The 21,638-nt window shown below is 42.9% G+C and overlaps 1 protein-coding gene across 1 annotated transcript in view; it reads left to right on the forward strand.

Moving 5' to 3' along the window:
• The window catches only part of LOC117364411 (cytochrome P450 2G1-like), a 128,211-nt gene extending 109,930 nt beyond the window's left edge, over positions 1 to 18,281 (forward strand). Inside the window, exons 7-9 of the mRNA XM_033953554.1 lie at positions 10,141 to 10,328; positions 10,913 to 11,054; positions 16,102 to 18,281. Of these exons, the coding sequence (XP_033809445.1) occupies positions 10,141 to 10,328; positions 10,913 to 11,054; positions 16,102 to 16,280 (509 nt within the window). The 3' untranslated portion in view covers positions 16,281 to 18,281. The remainder of the gene's footprint in view (positions 1 to 10,140; positions 10,329 to 10,912; positions 11,055 to 16,101) is intronic.
• The last annotated feature ends 3,357 nt before the right edge of the window (positions 18,282 to 21,638 follow it).

Genomic DNA, 21,638 nt, shown 5'->3' on the forward strand with positions numbered 1-21,638 from the left:
GGGATCCCAGTGGGCTCTTTTCAAGTTAAAACACTAGCATATGCTGACGATCTGCTGGTGTTTCTTTCCAAGCCGGCCTTCTCCATTCCTGTACTTCTCCAATTGGTATCTGACTTCTCTCGATGTTCGGGTTACCGTATAAATTGGGACAAATCTGAAGTCATGCCTCTTAATGATGTTACTTCTTTGGCCGACTGTGGGCCCATCTCATTTTGCTGGGCCAGCTCTTCTTTGAAATATCTTGGCACCCTTTTCCACCAGAACACTGACACTATGATGTCTATTAATCTATCTGCTTTAACATCTAAAATTGATGCTTTAGTGAAAAGATGGTCCCCTCTCTCCTTGTCATGGTGGGGACGCCTTGAAGCTATTAAAATGACTATTACTCCAATTATTAATTACTATCTTTCCATGCTCCCTAGACTTGCCCCAAAGGAGTTCTACAAAACCATTGAAAGCAAATTATCAGCTTATCTCTGGTGTAAGAAGACCCCTCGCATCTCACTGAAAATCCTTAAGTCCTCTAAAGAAAACGGGGGCATGGGCTTCCCGGATTTTTTTCTTTATCATATAGCATCACTCTTGCGCTATAGTTCACTGTGGACTCAGGACCCTACTCTATCCCTAGACACAGCTGCTTGGCTTCGCATTGAACAGCATATTGCATGCCCGATCCCGCTATATAGCTTGTCATTCCTTTCCCCCTCTTTACTGCCATTTAAGTCCTCTGCCATTTGTGCTACTCTTCAAGCGATCCATCACTTTGATCATATATCTGGTTTCGATAGACGCCTTACGACTTCCTCGCCCCTCTGGTACAACTCCTCCTTTCGTATCGATAATCGTCTTATTTGCTGGCGCTCTTGGATGGATAGGACATTGAATCAAATATTGGACAATGGAAAGCTCCTATCTTTTTCCCAGATCATGGACAAGTTTGCCTTACCACCTTCAGAATGCTTTCATTGGAATCAACTCTCTCATTGCCTGATGAAATGCTCTCCTTCCATTTTTACATATACTCCGACCTCTGCCTTTATAACATTTTCACGCATAGGTTTAGAACTCGGCCACACCACGTCCCTTTTCTACAAGGAACTCCGATCTCATTTATATCCTAGATCTAAGAGATCTACTGATGTTTGGTCGTCCCTTACTACCTGGCGGGGCTCTGACCAAGAATGGGATCACTATTTCCGTAAAATTATTCGCCCAACGGCATCTGCCAGCCTATCCCAATCTTGCGTACAAAGTCTTCTGGACACCTAATAAGATGTTTAAGGCAGGACTCAGAGACTCCAATTTATGCTGGCATTGTATGTCGGAACTAGGGGATCTCCATCATATGATATATGCATGCCCAATCCTCAAGGAGTTTTGGACACAAATATGGCACATTATCCAGCGCATTATTCCTATTTCCTCTGAGTTCTCATTTGATATCTTACTTTTCAGAACTTTAGCGGTGTCAGACCCTCTTTCCACAAGTCAACAATCTCTTCTTAATATACTGATTGCCTTAACAATTCAAATGATTCTTTACAATTGGAAATCTGCCGACTTAATGTTGTTTTCTGGTGGAACACTGTTCTTATGATCCATTTGTATGAATTGAAAGCGGCAGAATTTTCGAACAGAGCTCTGATTGTTTCCGTATATGGGAACCCATTCAACACTTCTCTCCTTAACCGTTGTCCTTCCCTTAGATTCTGTTGTTCCCGCCTTTATCCTTTCTCTATTTGCTCTACCTCATGGTAGTGGGATGTCCGCCCTGTATCCTATGTATACTTGCTTCTCTCTCTTAATATTTTTCTGACTTGGCTCGTTTCCATCTTTTCTTCCTTTTTTCTCCTCTCTTTGTTTTCTCTCCAGGTTTATTTCTGGTTCTCCCGGACCCTCTGGTTCTCCCCTAAGGTTCTCTTTGGGATACTTTGTTTATTCTCTGGGTTTCCTGATGGTTCAGTTGAACCTCTCTGTTCGCTTGTTCATTGATGATTTTGCTACAATATTTGTTTTCCTATTTGTTATTGGAAAATCAATAAAAATATTTGAAATCAATATTCAGCCGTTATTGAATAAAACCAAATCAACTTTATTAACATGGAGACAATTTCCTATCTCTCTAATGGGACGTATTGCTCTTTGTAATATGATAATTCTTCCTCAATGGTTATATGTATATCAAATGTTACCATTGTTGTATTCTAAAGTAGTAGAATGTCAATTAAATAAATTGATACATTCCTTTGGATGGGAAAAAGACCACATATTTCATTAAATCAGGTGACTTTGCCAATAACAAAGGGAGGATTGGGTTTATTACAGTTGAGGCAATTTGTCGAGGCTTGTCACATGCATCACATACATGATTGGTTTCTTGCAACATCTTATTTTTCCTGGACTTCAGTAAAGTTAAAATTATGGAGGCCTTATCACTTTAGTTATCTTTTACATGCTTCTAAGATGAAGACTGCTGTTCTGAAAAATCCTTTTTATTTTTTAATTGTTCCTTTGAGAACCACTTGGCGAAGAATATGTAATCGATTGAAGTTTGATTTTAGAACTACATCACTTTTACCTATTTGTGGAAATGGCTCTTTTTTACCTGGTATAACATCTGCAGGTTTTCAGTCTAATAAATGAGGAAATATTTTCTATTTTTACCAGATATTAACTGATGAGGGTAATTTACCAACATTATTACAATTACGTACTGCTTATAATTGGTTTAAATTGGATATATATTCTTACATGCAGTTGAGGTATTTTGTGAATTCCTTAACTTCATTGTCACTAAATGCTAAAGTCTATGATGCTCTTTCAAAATTATTTTGGTTAGATGCCCAGTTGATTGTGCCCCTTAAATATTTTAGACATTCATTAGTGAATCTTTCTCCTAATTTAGATTACAATAAAATAGCTCAAGCTTGGAATGAAGAGTTGGGGATTCACCTTCAGGGATTCCATATTCAAATATTTTTAAAGATTTTATATGGTCTTCTTTCTGATATCACCTAATATAAATTGGGTTATAAATTTATTTGTAGAATATATATTGCTCCCTTGTGTGCTTATAGGGTGACTTTTGCTACATTAGGCTCTTGTTTAAATGTGGTCACCATAAAGTTAATTTATCTCACATGTTTTGGACATGTCCTTTGATACGCTAACTTTGGAATGTTGTTTTTTTCTAAAGTTGAGCAAATGTGGGGAATTGATTGGCATTGCAATAGTTATAATATATTTTGGATTTTTGATGTTAAGCGTCCTATTCCAAGAGGCCTAAAGGCTTTCTTCAAAGAACAATCTTAGGTTTGAAAGTCATACTTTATCTTTGGATTGGACCCTTAAGACCAACATATAGTCATTGGCGTTCTAGAATGTTACACATTTTAACAATGTAAGTATGCAATTATCAGAATGGGACACTAGACAGGGAAGACAATTTTTTACTATTTGGCAACCTTATTTAGATACATTAACACCACACACTCGCAGTCGCACTTGCAGTTGCATATTATTTAATATTTAATTACAGTCCTAAAATGGGGAAAAAGGGGAGGAAATTGGGTATATTTGCTTTTAGTGATATTATTTCTTATATATTAACTCTGTAAATGTTGGTTTTCTTCTTGTATTTGAAATGATTTTTTTTCACTATTTTGTTTGTGTTTGAAATTTTTTTTCAGTTCAAAAGCTTTATTGGGTTTATTAAGAAAACAAAAAGCATACAACAATAAATATGATTTACATTAAAAAATAAGACCTTCCTGAAAATAAGACCTAGTGCCTTTTTTGGGTCCAAAATTAATATGACAGTGTCTTATTTGGGGGGAAACACAGTATTACATTAAAAATTGCAATGCCAACCAGTATATTGCCTCTTTCAGACAACACTTCAGTAAAACAGAAGACTGCATCAATGTTTTCATGTTGAGAATACTAAAAGGAAATTTTAAGACACTCCAGGAACATAAGACCTTTAAAACCAAAATAATAAAATATATTGACACCCAGCAGATAGGACTTAGGAAAGACCTTGGCTTTCTTATGCACTACTCAAAACATGAATTTAAACTGCGTTTTCACTTTGCTATCACCCTCTCTCTGTCTCCAACCCACCCAGCTCCTTCTGTCTCTCATCTTGATTACCCCTCTCTCTTCCTGTGAGACTGTCATTGGAATGCTTTCATGTTTCACTTATATATACTGTAATGATATTTGTCAACATTTGCTTGTTTATGATCTAAAGAAGGGCTTGCTTCAAAAGCTAATCAAAAAATGCATTGTTAGTCCAATAAAAAGATATAATCTTATCTCTTTTATGTTTTTTTATATATATTACCATGTGAAAGTCTCAAAAGTATTCATAGGAAGAGCAGACAATACACAGAACAGCATCTCAATACAAAAATGAATCAGGATTCAAGAAAATCTGGAATGGGCATAGAGGATCCTCAGTGGTAGGAATTCAAGGGTTAAATCACAGAGGTTCTTCTGTGGTAGGAATTCAAAAGGGATGAGCACAGAAGTTCCTCAGTAGTGGAGATTCAAGGGATAAAATCTGGAATGAGCAAAGAGGTTCCTCTGTGGTGAGACCACTTGCAAAGTAAAACTGGAGATCAAGTAGGATTAATAGAGAAGAGATTAGAGGGGCCACAAAGGTCTGTATCTTCTGTTGTTTTAGAGTTCTGTTTATGATTTGTTTAGCTGGCCCTACACTGGTTTAGGTCTCTTCTTCAATGGGGCCACCAGATATGTGATATGCAGTGGCGTACCTAGCATATTTGACACCCGGGGCCCATTATTTTTTGACACCCCCCCCATCTATATGAAAAATATGATTTTTAGTAATAATCAACATATCACACAACAAGAGTGTACCTAGGAAAAGGCAGCATCTTAAACACTGCAGTGAGCACTAGAACACCAACACATACATTATAAAACTAAACAAGCCAGATCCCGCACAGTCAATTGATCCTGCAGTCAATGCCAACTGAAAACTATGTTCTTTTCACACATAGACCAGAGATACACCCTCACCCAATATGGAATAATCACAAACTAAAAATAGAAATATGTAGACAAAAGTTAAAACTGAACCGCCAAGAAACCAGACTCTGCATACAATGCAACACTACAACACCACAAAAACAGTAACACATGTCCTCTAATACTGTGCAAAATATAAAGACAGTAGATGTAAATTTGAAAAAAACTGATACATAACAATCACCACTTACAAATTAACAAATAAAAATAAAACAAATAATGAGAAATAAGAAAATACCATTTTATTGGACTAATCCATTTTTCAATTAGCTTTCAGAGGCCAAATCTTTCTTCAGAACAGTACAATATACTGCTGTTATGGTATCCTGTCCTGACCTGAGGAAAGGGGTTTAGTTCAAAAAATTGCCTTATTTCCATTTCCTATTTATAAACTTTTATCAATACAGTTACAATACTACTTGATTCTAAGTAAAGCAACAAAAAAATCTTTCTACCTTTTGTCGTTTCTGCTTTAATCATCTTCTCTTTGCTCTCTTTTTTCTATACAGCATTTGTCCTCTCTCCTTTCCATGCAACATCTGCCCTCTCTTTGCCCCTTCCACCCAGCTTGTGCCCTCTCTCTCTACCCCTTCCATCTACTGTCCACCCTCTCTCTGCCCCTTGCATCCACTGTCCACCCTCTCTCTGTTCCATTTGGCATCTTCCCTCTTACTATGTCCCTTCAATAAACTGTATATCCTGTGCCCTTTCTCTCCTTTGTACATGATTCATTTTAGCTTCACCCCCTCCTCTATGCTCTGGCATCTCTCTCTTCTCCTTTCCTTCCTTCCTTCCCACTCCACCCCATGGTCTGGCATCTCTATCTCCTTGCCTTCTCTCCCCCATGCCCTGGCATCTCCCTCCTATCTCTCCCTCTAGCACCTCCTCTCCTTTCTTTCCCTCTGGTCTGGCATTTTGTCTCCTTTAGTTTCCCTTTCTTCCCCCCCATGCCCTGGCATCTCTCTCCTCTCCTTCCATCTCCCCCTCCCACTCCATTATCTAGCATCTCTTCTCCTTCCTTTCTCTCTTTCCTTCCACCTGGTCTAGCATCTGCCTCCTCCCCCTCCCCCTGACATCTCACCCCCCTCCATGGTCTGGTAGCGCCTTTTCTTTCCTCCCATGGTCTTTTACATCTCTTTCCTCTCCCTTCCCTGGTGTTCCTTATCCCCTCTCTCTCCCCAATTGGGTGCTGCAGCATTTCTCTTCCCCCCTCCCCCCAAAAAAATTGGGTGCAGCAGCAGAACATTTCTCTTTCCCCTCCCCCATTGGGTGCAGCAGCATATCTCTTCCCCCCTCCCTCCCTTGGGTGCAGCAGCAGCACTTCTCTTCCCCCTCCCCCTCCCCAATTGGGTACAGCAGCAGCATTTCTCTCTTGCCCCCTCCCCAATTGGGTGCAGCAGCAGCATCTTTCTTCCCCCTCCCCCCTTGGGTGAAGCAACAGCATGTCTCATCCCCCCTCCCCCCTCCCCCTTCTTGGATGCAACAGCAGCAGCATTTCTCTTCCCATCTTTCCCATCGGCGGAGTCACAAGCTTCCCTCCATCTCTGACCTCTTGCTGCTCTTCCTTGCTTCGGGCCTTCCTCGTTACCAGGTCCTGCCTTCGTGGAAACAGAAAGTAGGCAGGACCTGGCAGCCAGGAAGGCCCGTAGCAAGGAAGAGCAGCAAGACAAGTTTTAACTTCCCTCCGTTGCTGACCTGTCTCCTTTAGCTTCCCTCCGTCGCTGACCTTAGCTCTAGCGAACTCATGCTCCATGTGCGTGCTTTCTCTTCTCCTCCCCACCCCCGGAATATAACTTCTGGTTTTGGAGGGAAGAGAAGGGAAGCTAGCATGCACACCTTAAAGCCCTGAAGCATGAGTTAGCTACGGGCTAAGGTGGGAAATCGCCAAGCCGGTGAGAGGTGCGGGGTTGTTTTTTTTTTTAATGTTGAGCAGCGGCAGGATTCGCGATAGATGACAACGGGGCGATCATCTAAATTAGCCTGGCGCAGTGCCCGGCTAAAAGACCCTAGGGCAGTGGTAGGCAAACTCATTAATCAAAAGAGCCAAAATCAGCTGTACAACAATTAAGATTTTTTTGGAGAGCCATACCCCATTCCCGCTTGCGCTACGACGGCTACGTCAACCCAACTGACACCCCGCTCATTTGCACTTAGTCAAAATCAATTCATGGCAGAGCCTATAGAATAACAGGGGAGAAAAAATTGTCTCCGTTCCCTCCCCTTCCCCATAAGCTTGGTCCCCATCCCCGCAAACCTCCTGATTCCATCCTCACAAGCCTTGAATTATTTTATATTGAACTTATTATGTTAAAGTATAAAAAGAAACAATATTGTGTAAAATTGTCAATTTATAAATCAGCATCTTCTCCCCACTCTCTCTTCTCCATTTCCCTTCAGCATTCTCAGCCCACTTTCTCTCCACTTTCCTTCAGCGCACGCACATAAAAACAAGCAAGTAATTTTATATAATTTTCATTCTAGTCATTCATAGAAATTAAAGTCTAAATAATGTCAGTCACATAACAAAACATGATTTTACAAAAATAATTCCCTTCACAGTCAAGCCTGCAAGGATTACTAGATGTCTTTCAGCAGCTCCCCTCCCTCCCTCCCCCTTACCTTCGTGGCCAAGTCAAAATGATCTACCAACAATAAAATTTTAAAAACATAAAGCACACTGTACGCAGAGAAAATGTTAATTATCATTTATATTCCGCGGGTTTTCAAAGAGGTCAAGGCAGATGACTTTATGCAATGTCACCTCAGTAACAACTATACAAAAATAGACAAATAAACCCCCTCCCGTTTTACTAAACCGCGATAGCATTTTTTTAGCAAAGGGAGCTGCGCTTAATGCCCCAAGCTGCTCTCAATGCTCATAGGCTCCCTGCACTAAAAACCGCTATTGCGGTTTAGTAAAAGGGGGCCATAATGCAAATATTAATTCTCAAAACGGACACATTTTGATCACTAAATTGAAAATAAAATCATTTTTCCTACCTTTATTTGGTAATTTCATCAGTCTCTGGTTGCACTTTATTTTTCTGACTGTGCATCCAATATTTCTTCCCTTCTTTTAGCCTCCTGTATGCTTCCTCTCCTCCAGATCTCATTCCCTTCCCCAACTTTTTCTTTGTTTCACCATGCCCCCTTCTTTCTTTCTCTCTCCATGCCCCCTTTCTTTCTATATATCTGTCTTTCTCTCTCCATGCCCCATTTCTTTCTTTCTTTCACCCTGCCTCCTTCTTTCTTTCTCTCTCCATGCCCCCTTTCTTTCTCTGTTTGTCTTTCTCTCTCTTTCTCGTGCCCCATTTCTTTCTTTCACCCTGCCCCCTTCTTTGTTTCTCTCTCCATGCCCCCTTTCTGTATGTCTGCCTTTCTCTCTCCGTGCCCCATTTCTTTCTTTCATCCTGCCCCTTCTTTCTTTCTCTCTCCATGCCTCCATTCTTTCTCTATGTCTGTCTTTCTCTCTCTCCATGCCCCATTTTATTCTTTCTTTCTTTGTTTCACCCTGCCCCCTTTTTTCTTTCTGGCTTCCTGTCCCCCCTTTCTTTCTTTCTCCCTGCCCTCCCCCATGCCACCGCCATTGGGAAACATGTTGCCACCACCACTGGGGAATAGGCTGTCACTGCCGCCATTGGAAACAGGCCGGCACCAAGTTCTCCCTGCTTCTCTTCCCAGCGGGGCCGACCAACTCTTGCTACCCAACATCAATTCTAACATCGGAGATGACGTACTGGGCCAGCTAGGCAGCGATTGGCTGACCCAGAATGTCCTTTCTGATGTCAGAATTGACATCAGGTGGCGAGAGTTGGTCGGCCCCGCGGGGAAGAGAAGCAGGGAGAACTCATCGTGGACCTGTTCCAGATGGCGTTGAGAAGGGAAGGGAAGCAGGTTGGGCACCCCTGTTGTAGACAAGCCGCAGTTTGCCGACCTAGGTAGGGCCTAGGGAGAACACTGGAGGGTGGCCAGCTGTGCACCCCCTTGGGGCGTGCACATGGGACGGACTGCCCCCTGCCCCCTCCTTGGTACACCACTGGTGATTTATTCATGTTATCCTTTTCTAGATGTGATGATGTGGAACATAATATGATTTCTGCTTTAGGGGTGCTTTTGCTGGTAGCAAAATGGCATTAATGAGAGTTATTTTCAAAGGAGACTAGTGTTTCAAAATCTCTTGGTGAGATAAGGAGGGGAGAGATCTCAATTCTCACAAAAATGTGACAGAGAGAAATTTTGTTGGCTCATGAAGAAATATTGGAGCCAGTGTTTGGACTGTGGGAGGCAGCATGTCTACCTCCTGTGGCTGGTGACAAATTTGTATATTAAATGCTGGGGTCATATCCGGCCACTGGCACTGAATTTCTGAATTCATTTTAGCTGCCACAGACTTAGCGGCTAAGCTGATATTCATCGGCTGGTTGGCTATGGCCTAGTGGCCAAAGATATATCTACTTTTTAAGCGAGTCTATCTGGTCATGTGCCTTAGGTGACGAGCTGCTGAATATTGGCTGTGACTGGATGTGTCATGTGATATAATCAGTCAATGGGTCACTGGCCAATCCACCAAATGGGATATTCAGCGGGAGATAGCCATCTAGATTGTAAGCCCGTCTGAAGGTTTTCCCATAGGGCAGGATAGTAAAGTTAAATAAAACTTGAATATTGTTGGTTAGCTGGCTTCGCAGTAACTGGCTGGCTGAATATCGGGGGACAGTGGCGGGTGAACGTTCTCTGATAATTTTGCTTTTGTTAGGAGAGTCCTAGAATGCTCTAGGGGGGGATGGAGGGTGGAACCAAACAACTGGACTGTATCAATTTGTGCTTGAAAAAATAGCCAGTTAGTGACTGCTCATAATCAGAGGGAACTGGTAATTTTGGTCTGGCATATCCAGGAAGAACAGAGGTGAAAAAAAGAGAGCAACAAACTCACTCAGCAAATACTTTTAGCTCTCAGAATATGATTGATTAGGCTGGATGTTACACAAAAGAAGGGGTAGCACCTACAAACACACACTTTTCTACATTTCTGTATTTCTGTCTCTTAGCTATGTGCAAATATATATGCTTTTTAAAAAACAGAAAAGGTAATGCAGGAGATCGACCATGTGATTGGACAGAATCGGGCTCCATCAGCGGAGGACCGGAACAAAATGCCATACACAGATGCTGTCATTCATGAGATCCAACGCTTCGCTGATATTGTGCCTCTGAATGTCGCCCATAGGATCAGTCAAGACACTGAGTTCCGTGGCTACATCATCCCCAAGGTTAGTTGCATGCCAGTTCACTCCATTTAACAACTTTTCAGTTCCAGTAGCCTTAAGACCTAAGTTTAGTTTTTATGGCATCATATCCAGACTACTCACAAGTTGTTGATCCAAGTCACAAGAATGCACATAATTTCACATCAGTGTCAGGCTCATACATGCAAATATTTGTACCTTTCTGCTGGGCATTCCTTTTTTTTTTGTACTAGCCAAGCGATGTTAGTGCATCAATCGCTTAGCTACTTTGCATGGAGTTTAAGCTAATTTGCATGGCTGGATCAGAAAATGGGCGATCTGAGGAGAAAAACACGTGGTGGGCCATTTTGTGCATCGGGTCAGTAAAAGCAATGATCAATAAAACTGTGAAAACAGGTTTAGCGATGATCGCTGATTTTAGTGCATCTAGCCCTTACTTCCCAGGACCAGACCAAATGCATCTCCCATTTCAAGAGCTGCTACACGAAGAGAAGTGACAATAGGAGACACAGTACTGGACAGTGGAACCTCATGTGGAATTTTCTCTAGTTATGCTATGAGTAGTAGATGTTTGATTGATCTGTTATGTCTCAAATTCTTATTTTCAGGGTACTATGGTGTTCCCTTTGCTGACCACAGTCTTGAAGGACCCCCAGTGGTTCAAGAATCCTTATAGCTTTGACCCTGGACATTTCTTGGATGAACATGGTGCTTTTAAGAAGAATGATGCCTTCATGCCTTTTTCTGCAGGTAGTTTATCTTGAGGGAAAAAGAGTAGGAACTTCCATAACATACAAAGGCAGAGAGGCATCATCTAGTCCTTCAGAGTTTGCTACTCCATGTATCCAATAACTATATGTGTGTACCCTGCTTCTTTTTCTTTAACATAGGCGCCTTAAATGTAGGCCAGAATTTTAAAGCCTACATTTAAGGAACCGGTCTCGTGCCTACTGAGGCATATAGGAATGCCTACAGACATCTAAGGCCACTTCTGGCGCAAACCATGCCGGGCTTAGGTGTCTGTAGGCATCCCTATGTGCCTCTGTAGGTGTGAGACAGGTACCTAAAAATGGTGCTTACATAAAAAAAGTGTCCAAATTGGTTTGTTAGACAGTGGTAGGACACTTATCACTGCCTAACTTTGGGACACTGTTTAGAGAATTTGGCCCTAAATCCTTTTATTTAACTTGGGGATGATCCTTATCTTGAAGATTCCCCTTTTTGAGACTCACCGTCTATCAGGGAATTAGAATGAGAAGGCGAAGTTCAGGCTAGAGGGCTCAAAGATGGTGAAACTGAGGAGTCCCCCCACTCTTAACATTTGATACCAAATGTTTATCTATTGGGTCAATTACTTTAGATGTAGAAGTGCTCACTACCATGGTTTTATTATTTATTTTCTTCTCTTCTGCCTCACCACAGAAGAGGCTCAGGTTTTTTGGTTTTTTTTAGCAGATATTAGTAGTGCCTGATGATGATATCAGATGCAGCTGCTGGGTCATACCCTAAAAAGGGAGAATTATCATCTCTTTCTTGATCTCCTCCAGCTGGTAGGCCTGCACAAGGTCTTCTCCTCTCCTGTATAGCATCTTTTAATCCCTCTAATGACTTTCTTTATGGGGAGGAATTTAATATGATAATACAGTGCATGATCTAATGTAGTGTTTCCCAAACTTTTATCCAATATGACCTCATTTTAACATATAAAATTCCCATGACCTCAGATGATCATTACAAACTAAATAGTATCCATCCACTCCTGCCTTTTTATTCACTGCTTTCTTTCTTCTCCTCCCCCACCCCACCACAAATAATAATGCATGAAGACAGAAGCACAGTAAGCACAGGCCCTATGTGTAGACCCCAATGTTCTACATAGATTTCCTAACAGGAAGGCCACACAAGAGGAAGCATCATAGGCTGCTTCCTGACTGCTATTAAATGGTATATAGTCCACTCGAAATGGGGAATATCAACCTCTGCATACGCACAACAAATGGTCCAAAAGGAGCAGAGCAGTCCAGGTCTTCAAACCAATGGAATTTTATTGACAATCATTCAAGACAAATACATGATTTGACTTGGGCCATGTTTCGACTAAGAAGCCTGCCTCAGGAGCCTTAGAGTCTATGACAAAAAATTCCCCCTTCTTTATAAAGCCGTGCTAGTGATTTTAGCGCCGACCGCAGTGGTAACAGCTCAGATGCTCATAGGAATTCTGTGAGTGTCAGAGCTGTTATTGCGGCAGCCGGTGCTAAAAATGCTAGTGCGGCTTTGTAAAGGAGAGGGATTATGTATTAAACATTATATAGAGAGGGGCATAATCGAAAGGGACATCTAAGTCTGTTTGCATCTAAGTTGCAAGTCGTCCAAACTAAAAAACAACCTAGAACACATTTTTGAAAAATACATCTAAAATTTTTTTTGTTTCTAAAATCGTCTAATTATACATCCTGCCGATCTGATTGTCCAAGCCACTAAATCATCCATCTTTATACCACATTTCCGTCCAACTTTTCGTCCAAGTCAAAAACACCTAGAACAAGCCCTGTTGGATGTGGGAGGGGTCTGCAAAGTGATGAACTGAACACCCAGACATGCCACCTAAATAATGGGGTACATCACAGGGCACTGCTGTGAACTTCACAAGGGTGCCATATCATCATCTCACTACAGCTCCCTTATAGGTCATGGAGAGCCCCACCAAACCACATCCAGAATCCCCATTAGACCCACTTATCTACCACCCCAATAGCCCTTATGGCTGCAGGAGCCACTTATATGCCAGTACAAAAGGGTTTTGGGGATGTATAGGGGAGTGCACTTGTTTAAGTATCAATGCAGTGATTAAAGGGGCTTATGGGCATGAGTCCTCCTCTCCATGGGTCCCTAACCCACCCCCCAAGATGGCTTAAGCCGCCTCTGTGCTGGACAAGTAGGCTTTCCTATGCCAGGCGACCAGGTGATAATGGTCTGGAGGTTGAATTTTTAAGGTGTGATTAATATTTTTATGGGGGTGGGGGAGGGTCGGTGGTCACTAGGGTAGTGTGTGGGGGTCTGTTTTATGTGTTTGCAGTGCTTATCTGGTGAATTTAGGTGGGTTTTTGTGACTTACAACGTCCAACGTCCAAGTTCCGTCGATCCTGGGCTGTATAACTTTCGGTTATACATGCTGTACGACTAAGTCTAAGCCGGCCCACGTCCCGTCCAACTCCCGCCCTTGACACTCCTCCCAAAACGCCCCATTTAGCTTTGGTCATTCAGCGGCACTATGAAGGTCTAGATTGTTTAGAAATACGTCCAAAACCCGTTTTGATTATCGGCACTTGGACGTATTTGGGAAATGTTCGTCCAAGTGCCGACAGGAGGGGACTAAGCCTACTGGGCCTATTCTGGTTGGCCCAGGCAACTCAGGCCCCACCTGTGGGCGGGGTTTGAGCCGCCTGGGCCAATCAGGCCCTAAGGCCAGCCATTCAATGGATGGCTGGCCTGCCGAATGGACGGGTTTGGCACCCGTTTGACTGGCCACCGATTTAGAGGTAGGCGGAGATTTGGGGTGGCGGGGGATTGAGGGGTCAGAGTGGGGGGGTGTCAAGGGCAGGGGGGCCTGGGATCCCTCCTGCCTGTATTTTAGGGGGGTAGGGGTGTTGCCGGGCCAGGAGGGCTTGGGTTCCCTCCTGGCCCCATTATAATCGGCGGAGGGGGAGGGGGGTTGGGGATCACTGGGGCAAGAGGGCTTGGGCTCCCTCTTGCCCCCGATGTTGTTGGGGATGGTTGGGGCTGGGGGGCAAGAGGGATTGGGCTCTCTCTTGCCCTCGATGCTGTTGGGGACGGTTGGGGCTGGTGGGGCAAGAGGGATTGGGCTCCCTCTTGCCCCCGATGCTGTTGGGGACAGTCGGAGAATCGGTGGGGCAAGAGAGCTTGGGATCCCTCTTGCCCCGATGCTGTTGAGGACGTCGGGGCTGGCAGGGCAAAAGGGATTAAACATAGAAACATAGAAAATGATGGCAGAAAAGGGCCATAGCCCATCAAGTCTGCCCATTCCAACCCTCCCCTAATCTACACTCTATCACTCGTCCCCAAGATGCCCTCCTCTATGCTACCCTCGTAGGGATCCAACGTGGGCATCCCATTTATTCTTAAAATCTTGTATGCTGCTGGCCATGATCACCTGCTCCGTGAGCTCGTTCCAATGGTCCACCACTCTTTCAGTGAAGTAGTACTTCCTGGTATCCCCATGAAATTTCCCCCCCCCCTGATTTTCAACGGATGTTCCCTTGTGGACGAGGGTCCTTTTAGAAAGAAAATGTCGTCTTCCACCTCTATTCGACCAGTGATGTACTTAAACGTCTCTATCATATCTCCCCTCTCCCTATGTTCCTCGAGAGAGTATAGCCGCAACTTGTGCAGCCTGTCTTCATACGAGAGATCCTTGAGCCCCAGGATCATCCTGGTGGGCTCCCTCTTGCCCCCGATGCTGTCGGGGACGGTTAGGGAGTCGGCAGTGCAAGAGAGCTTGGGTTCCCTCTTGCCCTGATGCAGTCAGGGACGGTTGTAGTGTTAACGGGCAGGAAGGCTTGGGCCCCCTCCTGCCCGATCGTAATTGCCAGGGGAGGGCTGATCGCCGGCAGATGCCCTGCAGCGATGCTCATCCCGAAGTGCCGCGGTTCGGAGGGGCATGGGCAATCACCATTGCAGCAGGAGAGATGAGCCATCTCTCCTGCAGCTAACGTTGCAGTAGGGGATAGGCAGGTTGCTGGGGCTGCTGAGCACTTATACCTGTCCAAGTACCCATTTAGGCCTCTTTTTAGACGTTTGTTTGTTTTTATTATGAGCCCCATACTGTGTATATATATATATATATTTAATTAAAATATATATATATAATTAAAAAATAATATCATACCTCATAAACTGTATCAATTCAATTGATGGAATTAATTGCTAAAATGATATAACATAACAATGAATTATTAAATGTCTTCTGCATGCACTGAAATTGAAAATAATAAGAAAGATCCTAAGCATGGACCATACATAATTAAAAGAATAAATAAACCAGTGAAACAACTGAAAATAAAATGACCAGACAAAAAAAGGTGAGTAGAATGATAATCCTATCAATCTGCTTAAAAGAGTGATAATTGCAAGCAAGATAGTATGCCACCATTCAAATGTGCTATGCTGTCAACTGATGATCTACAAAAAAATGCTTTTTTTTTGTCTGGTCATTTTATTTTCAGTTATTTCACTGGTTTATCTCCATCTTTGCTTGGGATCTTTCTTATTATTTTCCATTTCAATGCATACAAAAGCCATTTAATTAATTCATTGTTATGTTATATCATTTTAGCAATTCATTCTGTCGTTTGAATTGATATAGTTTATGAGGTGATTTTATTTATTTTAATTCTTTTAATTAATTTTTTACACACACGCACGCACGCACGCACACACACACACATATATATATTGGTTCAATTGATTATTACTATTATTCAACAATATTTTTTGTCATAGGCTCTAAGATTCCTGAGGCAGGCTTCTCAGCCGAAACATGTCCCGTGCCTAGTTGAGTCATGTCTTTGTCTTTGTCAATAAAATCCCATTGGTTTGAAGACCAGAACTGTTCTGCTTCTTTTGGACTACTAAATAGTATAGATCATAGAAGAGGTCCAGAGGTGAGGGAGGTGAAACAGTCCTCTTTCTATGACCCCATCCATTGAACCAATGACCTTATGCTTAGTGGTTATGTGCTGTGTTAGTTGCCTTAACCTTTTTTTGATGTCTTTTCCAGGGAAGCGGATCTGCCTTGGTGAAGGCCTAGCCCGTATGGAGCTCTTCCTGTTCTTCACCACTATCCTACAAAACTTCACCCTGAGGACCACAAAGGACCCAAAGGACATTGACATCAGTTCAGTATTGCATTCAAACAACGCACCACGCCCTTACCAGCTGTGTGTACATCCACGTTGATGATATCTTACCTGCAGAATTTACCTCAGGAGTCGTGTAACCTGTGGAATACTAGCAGCATTCCCAATATAACTCTTGTCATTCAGCACTATATAAATAAGATCAAACTGAATGGGAATCCTTCATGGTGATCATTTTGTTATTATTTAGTTGTACCATATTGTTGTTTCCCAACTTGAACTGGGGTTAAGTTGAAAGGCTATGAGTCTTGCAGAGTTAGCTCTCGAGGAAAGAGCTGAAGTCCCTGATCAATAAATGCTTTGACTGTTAGCTAGTTGGATTCAGATTCGCTGTACAGGGCCAATCCAGTCCTGAGTTTACTTCAGTGCATGCTAAGACTTGTCTTGCTTTCCTTAGGGAATGCAATGGAGAAATCAGAGCTACAAGTCCCTGCATGCAATGGCGTAAACTCAGGACTGGATCAACCCTATCCTGAGAATCTGGGTTCAGTTGGCAGCCTCAGTTTATATCAGGTGGGTGATAGTCAAAAGCACTTATGTGGTAAACTGGCCTCATAAGTACTTTGCTTTTAATTTTGCAGCCTACTAAACAGGAGAAGATGAGGTCTAAATTTATCTGGAGAGTGACAGGGTTCAGCTGCTATTTGAATAACTTAATCTGCATAATTTAGGGCTGTATATGGAGCAGTCTAACTTAAATATATAGATTAATTAAAAATCTGCTTAAAGTTTACCTAGATAACTTAGGCTAATAGTTTTAAAGAACAACAGCACTGCAGAATATTAATCCCTCAAAGTAGAAAATATTAAACAGAAAAAAGGCAGCCAGCTCAAATGGTAAGTGCTATCCATTACTATGTGGAAGATTTGCCATTTAATTCCCACATTGAGTCATTCTCTCCCCAGGATTGCTGGGGGCCAGAACAGTGGCATAGCCAGACAGCCAATTTATGGTGGGTTTGAGCATAAAGTAGCTGGACACAAAATTTTCTCTCTGCCTCCTCTCCCCTCCCTCAACTCTTTACTCCTCCCCCAGCACTTCCCAACTCAAAATATAAATACATTAGCTCATGAGGATGCTCAAGCTCTGTCAACTGAAGACTTCCTCTTTTAGGGTCCTGGATGGACTTTCTAAAACCCAGCAGTTTGTCAGGGTTTTGGAAAGCCCCGACGAGCTCTGGCCACATCTGGAGGGCATCTGTGCATGTGCGGATGACATCACACATATCTGTGCATGCTTTAGGCCCTCTAGACGCAGTCGGAGCGTGTCGAGGAAGAAGAGAGGAGGTTTGTGGGGGTGGGGTTGGAGGCTGAACTGGGAAGGGTAGGGTGGAACGGGGTGGAGCCAAAGGCAGGACTGGGCGGGGGCGGGGCCATTTAGGGCTGAGTCAGAACAGGGCATGGCCATGTATCTTGATTTTTGGGGCCCAAAAAATGGTAACCCTATCTTTGAAGAAGGTCAGAACTCCCTTTTACCAAGCCTGGTGGACAGTAGCAACAACTCCTTGAGCCACCTAACCTGGCATCCCACATATGCTTAGTTGTGGGTTTCCCAAGGATGCTGCTGCTGTCTGCCAAGCTTAGTAAAAGGGACTTTTGCTATCTTCAGAGGAAGTCCTCAACTGGTGGTCTTTGGGGATCCCCTCCAGCTACAGCAATGGTTAAGGCTGGTGTCAGACATGCATGGGCCCAGGGCAGAAAATAAAGATCCCTCCCCCTAATTCCGTCTCCTCCCTGCCTCTCCTCTAATCTCCCCACATGCCATTACAATCACACTATTGACTCCTTTTATCAAGTTTATTAACAAAATTTGATTAATCGCCTATTATAATCACTAAGCGATGTACATTACAATATATAATAAGGTAAAAAGAGGTTCACAATTTAACAACAAACATTTGACTAAAACAAACATATAGTTGGGAAGGAGAAAATAAAAGTTACAATTTTCGTTTAAAATAGAAAAGTGGAAAAAACAATAGGTAAGGGTACATAAAAATCTCAGCTATTAAAAACATAATCTGCTTTAAACATTGAAGGCATCTCTAAATAAATAAGATTTTAAAGATTTTTAAATATTAAAATATCTTTTTCATTACGAATATATTGGGGAATATATTGGGGAAGGGCATTCCACCATAGGGGTCCACAGTATGGACTTCAGTGCATTTACCATGGCAGCATGACTACTGTGGATTTGTAAAAGGGCCCCATAAGATCCTCACCACATACAGATCACAAATTAGAAATAAAAATATGTAGGCAGAAATTGAACTAGGAATTTTGGCAAGTACTGCAACAGTAGAGAAATAGAAATGTGGAGGGGCATAATCGAAAGGGACGACTAAGTCCGTTTGCGTCTAAGTCGCAAGTCATCCAAACTAAAAAAACAGCCTAGGACACATTTTTGAAAAATACATCCAAAATTATTTTTGTTTCAAAAATTGTCTAATTATGCGTCCTGCCGATCTGATCATCCAAGCAGCTAAATCGTCCATCTTTATACCACATTTCCGTCCAACTTTTCGTCCAAGTCAAAAACGCCTAGAAAAAGCCCTGTTGGACATGGGTCTGCAAAGTGATGGATTGAACACCCAGACATGCCACCTAAATAGTGGGGTACCTTACAGGGCACTGCTGTGAGCTTCACAAAAAGGGTGCCATGTCTTCTCCTCACTACAGCTCCCTTATAAGTCATGGTGAGCCCCCCAAACCACCTCCAGAATCCCCTAGACCCACTTATCTACCATCCCAATAGCCCTTAAGGCTGCAGGAGCTACTTATATGCCACTACAAAAGGGTTTTGGAGGTGTATAGGGGAGTGCACATGTTTAAATATCCATGCAGTGATTACAGGGGCTTATGGGCATGGGTCCTCCTCTCCATGGGTCCATAACCCACCCCCAAGATGGCTTAAGCCACCTCTGTGCTGGACGACTAGGCTTTCCTATGCCAGGCGACCAGGTGATGATGGTCTGGAGGCTGAATTTTAAAAGGTGTGAATAATATTTTTATGGGGGGGGTTAGTGATCACTGGGGTAGTGTGTGGGGGTCTGTTTTATATGTTTGCAGTACTTATCTGGTGACGTTAGGTGGGTTTTTGTGACTTAGACCATGTTTTACATGGCCTAAGTCACAACGTCCAAGTTCCATCAATCCTGGGCTGTCTAACTTTCGGTTATACATGCTGTACGACTAAGTCTAAGCCAGCCCATGTCCTGCCCAACTCCCGCCCTTGACACTCCTCCCATAAAGCCCCATTTAGCTTTGGTCGTTCAGCAGCACTATGAAGGCCTAGGTCGTTTAGAAATACGTCCAAAACCCGTTTTGATTATCGGCACTTGGACATTTTTGGGAAATGTTCGTCCAAGTGCCGACTTAGGCTGGTTTTTGGACGTTTTTCTCTTTCGATTATGAGCCCCTTAATGTACAGTATTTCCTTTTCTATTGAACAAAATAAAAGACATCCACTATGCTATTTACCAAGCTAACATATTTAACATAACATAACATTTGTATACTGCATTACCCTTCAGATCTATGTGGTTTAAGAAAAGTAAAATACTGCTACAACACAGAATGAAATAAAATGCATTTTCTACTTTTGTTGTCTGGACATTGTATTTTTCCATCATGTTGGTTCCAGTTGGTCTTTTTTGCTTTCTTGTCTGTCTTCTGCTAATTTTCCTTTAAGCGTTGTCCATTTGTCTTTGCTCCTCTCCCATTCCATTCCCTCATTATACTTGCCTTTGACATATTGATCTTTCTATTTTAGCTTTTTCTTCATTTTTTTTCTTTTCAACCTCTCTGTTCCCTTTCCTATTTTTTTTTTTTTTTTCACATTTCCCCTATTATTAGACTTCAGCCTTTTAGGAACAAGGAGAAAGAAAAAACAAGGTGTCATCATACACCATTCTTCTTTTCAAACCGCACTTCATTCTTAAGAGTGCTCTAGTTCTTCCCACTCTTCCGCTTCTCTGCAGGTGCGCACAGGAGATGGGCGTATCCCAGCACTCAGTTGTGGCAGCAATTGATAATCTCAGGTGCCATCTCGAGTTCTTTTATATTATTAGGATTTTTATTACTTTTTTTTTTAACATTTGCCGCGCCACTTGGGTCTAACTTAGGCACTAGAGAAACAACTGTTCCCTTTCCTATCTTTTTACTTTTCAGATACTTATCAAATTTCCTTCTTTCACCCACTAGCTCTCCCATTCCCCATTTCACTCCTTCTCCAGCCTTCCATTCCCTTCTATCTACTCCCTATATTTCACTATCATCCTCTCATTCGTTTCCGTACCACCTCCCTCCCCTTAGCCTCTCCCACATGGTTCCACCATTCCCAATGGCACTTTCCCTCCACCCTTTAGGCCAGCATCTGCTCCTTCTTTCCGGATTAAGACATAGGCAGACTAGTTCCATGCCTTGGGCCCAAACGTTTAAGGGGGCCCTGTCAGATGTGCTCAGGATTCAGGATGCTAGGATTGCCAACTGTCTGGATTTTTTTTAGGATTTTAAAAAGTTGTAAATTACCTGTCTCAAAGCCAGAAGGATGGCTAAGTGTGTGAATATTTTTCAGAGTTTAGCCCTCTACAGTTCTCCATGCTCCCTATATGGCAATGGCAGCATTCAGCCAGTGGAAAGGCTGCTATAGTCGCAGGAAGGAGGAAGCAGCAAGGGCTGCATAAAAACATAAGAATTGCCATGCTGAGTCAGACCAGTGGTCCCTCATGCCCAGCAGTCCGCTCAAGCGGCGGCCCTCTGGTCTAAGACCAGCACCCTAACTGAGACTAGCCCTACCAGCGCACGTTCTTGTTCAACAGAAACTTGTCTAACTTTGTCTGGAATCCTTGGAGGGTGTTTTCCCCTATAACAGCCACTGGAAGGGCATTCCAGCTTTCTACCACTCTCTGGGTGAAGAAGAACTTCCTTACGTTTGTACGGAATCTATCCCCTTTCAACTTTAGAGAGTGCCCTCTTGTTCTCCCTACCTTGGAGAGGGTAAACAACCTGTCCTTATCTACTAAAATTATCCCCTTCAGTACCTTGAATGTTTAGATCATGTCCCCTCTCAATCTCCTCTGTTTGAGAGAGAAGAGGTCCAGTTTCTCTAATCTTTCGCTATATGGCAGCTCCTCCAGCCCCTCAACCATCTTAGTCGCTCTTCTCTGGACCCTTTCGAGTAGTACCGTGCCCTTCTTCAGGTACGGCGACCAGTGCTGGACGCAGTACTCCAGGTGAGGGCGTACCATGGCCCGGTACAGCGGCATGATAATTTTCTCTGATCTGTTCATGATCCCCTTCTTTATCATTCCTAGCATTCTGTTTGCCCTTTTTGCTGCGGCCGCACATTATGTGGACGGCTTCATCGACTTGTCGATCAGAACTCCCAAGTCCC

Source organism: Geotrypetes seraphini, chromosome 8 (assembly GCF_902459505.1).
Source record: "Geotrypetes seraphini chromosome 8, aGeoSer1.1, whole genome shotgun sequence".
Lineage (NCBI taxonomy): Eukaryota > Metazoa > Chordata > Amphibia > Gymnophiona > Dermophiidae > Geotrypetes > Geotrypetes seraphini.